This window comes from Galeopterus variegatus, unplaced genomic scaffold (genome assembly GCF_000696425.1).
Source record: "Galeopterus variegatus unplaced genomic scaffold, G_variegatus-3.0.2 Scaffold4330, whole genome shotgun sequence".
Lineage (NCBI taxonomy): Eukaryota > Metazoa > Chordata > Mammalia > Dermoptera > Cynocephalidae > Galeopterus > Galeopterus variegatus.
The window spans coordinates 92510-103634 of record NW_007730441.1 but is presented as its reverse complement, the minus strand read 5'-3'; the positions used below and the strand labels follow the sequence as shown (position 1 = coordinate 103634).

The 11125-nt window shown below is 51.9% G+C and overlaps 1 protein-coding gene across 1 annotated transcript in view; it reads left to right on the top strand.

Annotated features, from left to right (window-relative positions):
• The first annotated feature begins 6200 nt into the window (after positions 1–6200).
• The window catches only part of SIGLEC1 (sialic acid binding Ig-like lectin 1, sialoadhesin), a 17472-nt gene continuing 12547 nt past the window's right edge, over positions 6201–11125 (top strand). The window contains exons 1-5 of the mRNA XM_008587272.1: positions 6201–6246; positions 6592–6951; positions 7264–7560; positions 8837–9103; positions 9427–9681. Of these exons, the coding sequence (XP_008585494.1) occupies positions 6201–6246; positions 6592–6951; positions 7264–7560; positions 8837–9103; positions 9427–9681 (1225 nt within the window). The remainder of the gene's footprint in view (positions 6247–6591; positions 6952–7263; positions 7561–8836; positions 9104–9426; positions 9682–11125) is intronic.

Sequence of the window (11125 nt, the reverse complement as noted above, 5' to 3'; positions counted from 1 at the left end):
TGGCTGACTTAGGCTGGGCTCTGTTGGGCTTTGTCCCAGGCCATGAGTTTGGTTCAGGTCTGCTCCACATGTCTTTCATCCTGTTTGGACCAGTGGGTTAGCTGGAGTATGCTCTCTGCATGGCAATGGCAGAAATGCAAGAGGGAGGGCCAAGCACATAAGTACATTTCAAGACTTTGCTGATGTCATGGTCACATCCATTGGCCAAAGTCACATGGCTCAGACCAAAATCAAGGGGTGGTACCAATCCTTCAGTCCACTATAGACTGTATACCACGGGGGTAGATGTATACAGTCTATAGTGGACTAAAGGATTGGTACCCATATGTCACAATTCCATAAGCCTGGAGCTCTGGATCAGCCACTGAGGGGGGAAGCAATGGGATGATTTGGTCAAAAGAGGAAATGACCCAAGCTTAGGAGTGGATGCTGGGACTACAAAGAGGACCAGAGTGATAGAAACCTAATCCTCTGGGACCTGGGAGTTTCAGGGTAGAATTTCACCAAACATCTGCTTTGGCCACAGTGGCCTGGGATCCTAGATCCACCCTGATTTAGGGTTTTACCCCCTTTTAGATCTTCACATGCGGATTTGCCCCCAGGGCACAGGGGGACTGTTCTGCCATGTCTGGTCTCCTCCCCCAATAAAAGTGGGCAGGAGCTGAGTTGAATTAAATTTGAGTTGCAAAAATAAAAAATGTGTTGTCACTTATATCGGGGATTGTTTGGAGCAATTAACATCTGCCGTATATGTTAAGCACCTGGCACGTAGTACGCCCTCAGTAAGATGGGCTCTAGTATTGTAACAGCAACTCAGCTGTGGTGGGGTCTTTTCTGCCTCAGGGTGGGGCTGAGGGTGGAGGACAGCGAGGCAGGAGATGTCCTGGATGTTGGGGCCCCTGTGTTCCCCACAACTAGGACCTGCTTCTTGGGAGGTCCTTACAGTATCCAGGTGGCAGTGAGGCCCAGGGAAGCTCCCAAAGGCTTGGAGAATAAATGTTTTGATCTGGGTACCCTGGGCTGGGCTCACTTCCTTCCCAGTTGTCAGGGAGGAACAGCATGCAGGAAGCTCCCTCCTGCCTCTCTCAGGATCCCTCGAAAGGTTAAGGGCCCCAAAAGAGAGGGGTGTTGACATGGCTGAGGAATGGGAAACCCTGCTCTCTCCATTTCTCACTTTGCCTGAGCAGAGATTCCTGTGTGGCCCCAGATCCCACTTCTGCTTGCTCAAGTCCCTGAGTCCCAGGCCTTGCTGGGGGCCTCCCCTGCCTAGGTCTTTCCTGTCTTGGTATTGCACAAGGCCTACAGCTGCCTCCCTGCCCAGGCTCCAGGCTTTGGAAAAGAGGAAGCAGCCACTGGAGACTGGACCTTCCTCTGTTGGGGCAGCAGAGCTCTGGGGAGCCAGCTGTACCGAGAGCTCCGGCCTTCCTTCCTGTTCTCTCCGCACTTCTTCCCATGGAGCAGGTACTCAGCACCCCTGGGACTGGAGGGTGAACCAAGCGCTGGGAGCAGGGCTGGGCTGAGACTTGCTGGGAGGCATCTGGGTACGAATGCTGGACACCAAACCAAACAACCCAAGCCCAAGACACTAATCAAAGCTGTGTTCATAACCCAAACCCCTCCACCACCCCAAATTCTCCCAAACCCGCACCCGAGTCCCCCCACCTCACTTGCATCCCACGCCCAGCTACTTACTAATCACCGTCTTCATCCAGTTCAACCGATCCACAATTCTAGCCTCAGCTTCAACCTGACCCCGACTCTACCACCCTCATCCCCCCCAGCCTCGACCTCACACTAATCATCACCTGCACCCAACTCCAACCTCCTCCCTCACCTCGACCTGTCACTGTCACCTCAATGTCAACCCCAATCCTGGCCTTAAATCCATTCCAAGTTCCAACCTAACCATTACCCTGACCCCAGCCCAAGACCAGCTACCCTTAATCTCCCACTCACTCTAACCCCAGTCCCACTCCATTCACTCATCACCCCCACATCCGGCTGCACCAGGGACCCCAGCATGCCCAGCACAGTGCGGGGAATGGGCGCTCCAGGAGCACTGAGAGCCAGTTTAAGGACTGAAATATGAAATTTCTGCTGTCCATGTCAAAGCCAATAGACATTATTAATGGATTCTATGGCTTTCAGAATTAATTGTTTGGTCTGTGTTTGGGGCTTTTTTGGGGCTATTTTGAAGATAATCTACTGCTGGAATTGCCCATTTGTACCCTGACTTCCCAGCTGTGGGCCAGAGCCCTCCGGCTGGCCATATCACCCCACGTCCCTCCCTCTCCAGTCCGATAGGGAAGTTGGGGAGAAGCCCCAGTGTGAGGAAACAGAAACTGAATCCTGCACCTGGGTACAGCTGCTCACAGTGAAACTACTGCTGCCCTTTCTTCCCCAGCCGGACATGGCCTCTGGGATTGGAAGTCAGGGACTTAGGGCCCCAGCCCAGCCCTCCCCTCACACTCTCCAGATGTCCTGGGATACTTGATGTCAAACAGGCAGCAAACGTGGGTGCCCACTGTGTACCAGGCCACCCCAACACACAACATACCAGTTCTAGGCATGGGGATTTTAAATCCTGTCTTCAGAGTACCCAAGACTTGGAGACACAAGGATGGACCTCAGGCACTTTGCATTGGGCAGACAATGCTGTCCAAAAGAGTCAGTGCCCAAGCCAGGGGCTGTTTCAGGGCTGCAGAGCTCCCTGTTCTGGTACACCACACATTTTGCAGGAGCTGGAATCTTTCCTCTGCCACAGGGGGCACTGGCTGCTCACTAGGCTACCCAGCACCCGTCTGGGTGGGGGCACTTTCCCCTCTGCACCAAGCTTTCAAACAGGGACAAGGGTCTTCCCTTCTGGAGTTGTCCCTGCTCGTTCTTTTTCCAGGACAGTTCTCTGGACTGAGGCTGGTCTTTACGGTGAAATGAAACAGGCTGAGCCAATAAGCTGGAGTCTGGTGGGACTGACCCCTTTGGTGTTAGGACTGGGCTAAGCATAGATGACCTCTCCATGATGTGATCTGGGGTAGTTCTAGAAAGGGTCTTCTCACACACTCGAAGAATTCCTGCTCTGTTCTGGGGTCAGTACGTCCAAACTCCCACCATTCTTCCTGTATGTTCAGCATTGCCCTTTTAAGGCCCAAAATGGGAGAAGCAGGGGAGCTGGGGACAACATAAACATGTTTTCTGGGCCCCACAGCCACACCTGACCCCAGATGTGCCCAGCAGGCTGCTTTTCCTCAAGGCGAGGTAAAGCACAGCATCCAGGCTCAGGGGCCCAGCTTGGGCCAGTCTCCAAACATGATATCAAAAGCACAGACAATAACCAGGGGCTCTGGTCTGAAGGCTCTGGGTACACTGTCCTGGAAGAGGAGCTGGCCTAGAACTGCCCAAAGAACTGTGGGTGAGCCACCGGGCCTCCACATATGACCAGACCTGTCTGCTGGAGCAACCCAGAGAGTGGCTAGGTCCCCTGAGGAACATTGTTCCTGACCATGTCTTTGGCTGTGCTCCTGCTAGGATGTCCCTCCTGCCTTCTGCTCTTGACACAATACTGCTTTGTCATCCTGACAGGCAACTCAGGCCCGACCCAGGCCCTGGATCTCAGCCCCTTGCCAGGTGTGCCCCCTGGTAGCCATTGAATCAGCTGTGCCCAACTCACAAGGCAGATGGGCTGGGGGCTGGGAGATGTCATGAGTTTCCTGTCCCCACTTCCAGCCTCCCCAGGCCTTCCCCTCACACTGCCAAGTCAGCATTAGGACCAGGGAGGATTGCAAAGTTGGCAAGATGTGAGCGTATGTGACAAAATATACATATAAAATTTACTGTCTTAACTGTAAAATTACTGTCTTTAAGTGTACAATTCAGTAGCATTCATACATTCACAATATTGAGCAGCCATCATTTTCATCATCTGAAACAGAGACTTTGAACCCATTAAACACTAACTCCACATACCCACTTCCACACATCTCTTGTTACCTCTATGTCTCTATGAATTTGCCTAGTCTAGATATTTTTTTGGGGGGGGGGTTCCCCAGAGCTAAGGTTCACCATATAAGAAAAAAATTAACTGTCCTAAATTAATATATGGATTCGTAATGGTGGCTTTTTTTTTTTCTAGATATTTTTTGTAAGCGGAATCGTACCCTATTTGCCTTTCTGTGTTTGGCTGATTTCACTCAGCATGTTTTCAAGGTTCCCTGTGCTCAGATGTGCTAGAATTTCATTCCTTCTCATGAGAATTTCATTCCTTCTCATGGCTGGTGAACAGTCCGCTACATGCATACACCGCATTTCGTTTATCCATTCATCGTTGATGGACATTTGGGCTGCTTCCATCTTTTGGCTATTGTGAATAACACTGCTATGAACAAGAGTGTACTAGTATCTAACTGAGTCCCTGTTTTCAACACTTTGGGGTGTCTACCTAGGAGTGGGGTTGCTAGATCTTATGGTAATTCTACGTTGACTTTTTGAGGAATCGCCAAAGCATCTTTCACACACTGCATGGTTTTACATGGCCACCAGCAATGCGCAGGAGTTCAGTTTCTCCACATCCTCACCAAAAAACGTGTTGTTTTCCTTTTTGTTTCTTTGTCTCTTAATAACCATTATAATGGGTGTGAAGTGGCCGCTCATTATATTTCGATTTGCATGTCCCTAATGCCTAAGATGTCAAGCATATGTGTACCTTCCTCGGTGAGGTGTCTGTTCAAGTCCTTTACCTGTTTTTTGAGTCGAGTTGTTTGTGTTTTGTTGTTGAATTGTACTAATTCTTTATATATTCTGGATATTAATCCCTTATCAGATATATGATTTGCAAATATTTTCACCCATTCTGTGGGTTGTCTTATTTTTCACTCTCTGGATGGTGTTCTTTGATGCACAAATGTTCTTAATTTTGATGAAGTCCAATTTATCTATTTTTTCTTTGTCTGTGCTTTTGATATCATAGCACTGCCTGATCTGAGGTCATGAAGATTTTCACATATGTTTTCTTCTAAGAGTTTTATAGTTTTAGTTATATGTGTTTCTGGCATTTCTTCCCTTTGGACTCATATCTGTGGCCCCCTTAGGTCACCCCCTGCCCCCAGAAGCATGACAGAGGGCCAGCCTTCTTGTTCATGGTGTACAGGAGACATTTAGCTCGTGTCTGTAGGCTGTGTTGCACAGGGCCCTCATGCCACCTGTCACACCTTACCTTGCCCTGCTACCTGCCTGTCCCAACTCTGAACCCTCAAAGACCACACCCCCTCACTCACCCACCAAGGGGACTGCTAAGTGCCTGGGGGCTCTGCACAGCTGCAGGACATATGCTGTCAGTCCCAGGTCCTGAGAAATGGGTGATCACAAATTGCCAAAGACAAAGCAAGCTATGGGGGTGGCTTCAGGGATCCCAAAGCAGAGGTTTCAGCTGGAAGCCATATGCCTGCTGTACCTTGAAGGCTGAATGAAGTTTCAGTAGACAAAGATCATTTGTGGTGAGGACAGTGCTGGGAGCTAGGGAGCACATGGGCAGACAGGACTGGCCCCAGGGTGGGTCTGTGGAGAGCAGGGAGCAGGAAATGAGGATCTTTCACATCTCATGAGTAATGGGGAGCCACAGAAGGTTTTTGAGCAGAGGGGTGACTCTTAAAGGCAGCATGTGGGTAAATTCAGTCAAGCCCCATTATGGCCTATAGCTGGTAAGGCTGGTGGTAGGGAGACAAGTCGCAAGCAATAAACCACCATTCTTGCTGGGTGCCTTGGAGTAAGTCACTAGGCCTCTTTGGGCTCCAGTTCCTGTTGGCTTGGATGGTGGGGAGGGGGCAGGCAAGTGGAGGGAGGAGGGAAAAACAGTGGTTCATCTGCCCTGGGGTGGTGTCATTGAGGGGCTGGGAAAGCAGAACTTGGGGTGGGGCCATGGGCACACTGAAGGCTTTCTGGGGCAGGCCATGAAGTGAGGGCATTCCTGGGCGCAGTCCGAGCTGGGAGCACTGGCTCCTGGCTCCCTCCTGGTGGCTGCCCAGAGGTCCTTAGGAGACCTGCCTTTTCACTGTGTTGGTCAGTATAGGAGGTGGGGACACAGGGCTGGACTCCCAGCAGGCTCTGGGGCTGAAGTGCCGTGAGGTGTCCCTGGGAGGCCCCTATGTGTCCAGACAGCCCAGTGTGTACCACCCTCTCAGGCACCAGAACCAGCACGAGAACCTGCTATGGGCTTCCTGCTGCACCTTCTCCTGGCCTCCTTCTTCCCATCAGGTAAGTTCCACTGGCCTAGTTCCTGTCTCATGGGGCCTGGATTCCATAATCTAGCCCTCAGCAGACTGGACTATGCCTGGGTCACAGGTTTGGTGCGGAGGTTGAAGGAGGGCACAGGGAGGCAGTAGCAGGGAGTTGGACAGGAGGACAAGATCCTCCTTGAAGCCACCCTGCCAAGCCTCTGAGCAGGCCCCAGGCAACAGACCATCCCTGGGGCACCCAGAGGGGCTGATCTAGGGGTGCGTTGCTGGATGCAGGGCAGGATTTTGGGCCTATCTGGGGCAGCTTCTCTGGGGTAGGGCTCTCTGGTGACCCTGGGACTGCCTCTTCCCATCCTTCCTCCAGGCCAGACCTCCTGGGGTGTCTCCAGCCCCCAGGGCGTGCAAGGAGTGAAGGGGTCTTGCGTGCTCATCCCCTGCATCTTCACCTTCCCTGCCGACGTGCAGGTGCCCGGTGGCATCACCGCCATCTGGTACTATGACTACGCGGGCAAGCGGCAGGTGGTGAGCCACTCAGCAGACCCCCGCCTGGTGGAGGCGCGCTTCCGGGGCCGCGCCCAGCTGATAGGGCAGGTGGAGCACAAGGTGTGTAACCTGCTGCTGAAGGACCTGCAGCCTGAGGACTCGGGCTCCTATAACTTCCGCTTCGAGATCAGTGAGGTCAACCGCTGGTCAGATATCAGAGGCACCTTGGTCACTGTGACAGGTGAGGAGTGGAGTGGCCTGACTACTGCCCAGAAGGGACTCCCAGGCTGCTCCTGGCCTCCCTGGCTCACAGCCCCATCCCTTGTCCTAAACCTAAGCCCAGCCCAATCTTGGTGTCAGTTCCAGCCACCCGCCTATCTCCTACCCTGGTTCCCTCTTGCGTTCACCCAACAGGGACTGGGGGTAAAAAGCAGCCTCTCCTTCTCCTTGAAGCCCCCTGCCCAGGGCTTTCTCCCCTCAGCTGGGATTTTCAGGGCAGGGAGTTTCAGGTGTGGCAAAGGGAGGTCCTGAGAGCCCTTGTCTTTGTCCTCAGAGTGGCCCAGAACACCCACCATTGCCTCCCCGGCAGAGCTGCGCGAGGGCATGGAGGTGGACTTCAACTGCTCCACACCCTACGCCTGCCTGCGGGAGGAGGTCAGGCTTCAGTGGCTAGGCCAGGACCCAGCTCGCTATGTCACCTCCAGCCACCAGAAGCTTGAGCCCACTGGCATCACCCACCTGGAGACCCTCCACACAGCCCTGTCCTGGCAGGACCATGGCCGGACCCTGCGCTGCCAGCTCTTGGTGGCCGACCAAAGTGTTCAGGGCGAGATTCACCTCCAAGTGCACTGTGAGTGTGCCGGGGCCACACCTTCCTTCCTGAGCATCCATCTGTGGCTCCCCAGTGGGCTGCATTTGGGCCTCCAGGGTAGGGCAGGTGGAGAGAGATTGCTAAGCCCTCAGAGCCGTGTTTAATGGTTCCCTTGTACCTCCTGCTGGCTTCAAAGGGGCATGTCCTCAAGGTCAAGCTGGGTAGGGAAAGGGCACAAAGTGTCAGGGAACAGTAGCTCCCAAGTGGCTTTGCAGTTGGCAGCAAGTGCCCTGGGACTTAGCCTGGCTCTGGAGGATGCTGGGGTGGGGTTTACCCGGCATGTGGTCAGGTATCTCCCAGGCATGGCTACGAGTCAGGGGGAGGAAGTCCATTGGTTATGCATCTTCTCATCTCAGTAAAACAGGGTGGCCTGTTCTAGAACAAAGTGCTGTTCACAGGCCTGAGGCTGCTGGCTCCACCTTCCAACAGATGAACAAACTTCGGAAAAGTTAACTTGCCTCTCAGAGCCTCTGTTTTCTCATCTGTATAGTGAGGATAACACTAAATAATTTCTATCTCACAACACAGTGATGAAAATTAAAGAAGATGATACATGTCAGGTAGTTAGGAGAGTGCTTGCAATATATTAAGCACTTGAAAGTATCTGCTTTATTTGGGCCGGCCCGTGGCTCACTCGGGAGAGTGTGGTGCTGATAACACCAAGGCGACGGGTTCGGATCCCATATAGGGATGGTTAGCTCACTTGGGAGAGCGTGGTGCTGACAACACCAAGTCAAGGGTTAAGATCCTTGCTTTATAAGCGTTATTTATATAGAGGGAAGCTTTGGAACAAGATTTAAAGAAATGCAGTTTCTTCATGTTCTTGGCCCCTTCCTTACAAACTGGTTAACTATTTTCAGAGCTAATGTGATGCAGCCTTTGGCCTGTCCATTATGTGGTTGTTTCCTTACCAACTGCTACCACAGGCCACTAAAGCAAGTGGAGTGGTGCCCATGACCCTGTCTGTGAACTCATCCCCACACAGACAGCGCCATGAAGCAGAAAGCCACAGAAGGCAGTGGAGGCTGGCCACTGGGCCAAGCATCACACCATCTGGCTCTCATGGAGAAGGAAGGGGTCAGCCATGTGCCGGGGGTGGGGAGGACAGAGCCTGTCCTGGACAGGGGGAGAAACGCAACTGAGTTTTTATCAGGGTGGGCTTCCTTAGGGCAGAGCTTTGAGAGGGAGGCGAGCAGAAGTGTGCCACCCCTGCCCGCCACATGCACCTGACCTGACACCCCACCGTGCCTTGCAGATGCCCCCAGGGGCGTGGAGGTCCTCCTCAGCCCCTCAGGGCGGAACATCCTCCCAGGTGATCTGGTTACACTCACCTGCCAAGTGAACAGCAGCTACCCTGCGGTCAGTTCTGTTAAGTGGCTCAAGGATGGGGTGCCCCTGGAAGCTGAGAGTCGTGTGCTACAGTTGTCCCAGGCAGCCTGGAGCGATGCCGGCATCTATACCTGTGAAGCTGGGAATGGTGTTGGTTCTTCAGTCTCGCCCCCCTTCAGCCTCCACATTTTCAGTGAGTCCTGGAGGAGGCAGGGAGGGGCCCAGGCCACTGGGATTGAGGGGAGCCATACCAGGGAGAGCCTGAGGCTGGCATGGCTAGGTGCCTCCTGGGCTGTTGGTGTGGAGTCCCCTCATGAGACAGATGACAGTGCCTCCTGGCAGGGTGGAATATCAGGAATATCAAAGAAGTGCAGGGCAACTCCAGGAGGCTCCACTGCAGGAGGGTGGTGTAGAATGTGCAGGGGTTGAGGCTGATTGGCTGCAACCTGGGGACTTTGAGGGGTGGGGCTGGAAGCCGGCTGGGATCCCCCACTGTGCCCTATGCTGCCCTTGCAGTGGCTAAGGTCCAGGTGAGCCCAGCAGGCCCCATCCTGGAGAACCAGACGGTGACGCTGGCCTGCAGTACCCCCAAAGAAGCACCCAGCAAGCTGGGCTACAGCTGGTACAAGAACCACATCCTGCTGGAGGACGCCCACTCCCCTACCCTCCAGCTGCGCTCAGTCACCAGGGCCGATACCGGCTTCTACTTCTGTGAGGTGCAGAATGCCCAGGGCAGTGAACGCTCTGGCCCCGTCAGCGTGGTGGTCAGTCGTAAGTGGCCAGGCGGGTGGTACTGCCAGAGCAGGGCCAGATGGTGGAGCCCCAGCAGGAGGGCTGGGGATCTGGGCACCGGAACTTTGAGGCTACTTTACCTGGATGTGGGCTTTGCAGCCAGGTGGCCTTGAGCTCACATGCCAGCTCTGCACACCTGGGCAAGGCTTTGACCTCTGTGAGCCTCAAATTCCTCCTGTTTTATAAAAACTTTTTATTTGGAAATAAGTTCAAATTTAGGAAAAGTTGCAAGAATAGTACAAAGAATTATCATATACATTTCACCTAGACTCCACACTTGTTAACATGTTAGCACATTTACTTTGTCCTACTCTCTGTCTATATATACAGTTGTCACTTGGTATCCACTGGGGATTGGTTCCAGGACCCCCTTGAATACCAAAATCACAGATGCTCAAGTCCCTGATATAAAATGGCGTAGTATTTGTGTTTAACCTATGCACATCCTCCCATATACTTTAAATCATCTCTAGATTACTTATAATACCTAATAAAATGTACATGCTATGTAAATAATTGTTATGCTGTATTTAAAAAAGAATTTTTATCTTTCTTATCGTTACATTGTTATTTTTAATTTTTATTTTTTTCCAAATATCTTCGATACTTGGTTGAATCCAAAGATGTGCAACCTGCAGATACGGAGGGTCAACTGCATACACACACACACACACACACACACACACATCCATACATATATATACATATCCATACATATATGCAAATATACATGCATATATATGTATGTTCTTATTAGCATGTACAAACATTTATTTTCTATGTAAATATGCACACACACACGCACTGTCTCTATATACATACATACATATATGTTATCTATTTACCCACCCACCTACCTACCATTTCCATTCCTGAAGTTGCAGACATGATGCCTCTTTACCCCTGAACTCCTCATTCTGTATTTTCTAAGATCATTCTCTTACATAACCACAGTACAATGATCACAATCAGGAAATTTAACACTGATACAAGACTATTATCTAATCCACAGTCCATACTTACATTTTACCGCCCAATAATGCCTGTTAGAGCAATTTTTTCTGGTCCAGGAGCCCATCCAGGCTCATGCGTTGCCTTCTGTTGTCATGTCTCGTTAGTCTCCTTTAGTCTGGGACAGTTCCTCAGTCTTTCCTAGTCTTTTTGACATTGAAACTTGAAGAGCACAGGCCAGTTGTTTGGTGAATGTGACTCAATTTGCATTTGTCTGACCCAAGTAGACCGAGACCACACACTTTGGGCATGAATGCCACAGACGTGATGCTGTGACTGCCTCACTGAGTCCTATGGAGGCACACCATGCCCGTTTGTCTCCTGCTGAGAGTGTTCACTTTGATCACCTGCTTAAGGTGCTGTCCACTGCCAGGTCTCCCCACCAGTTCCTCACCTCTAAAGTGGGGCAACA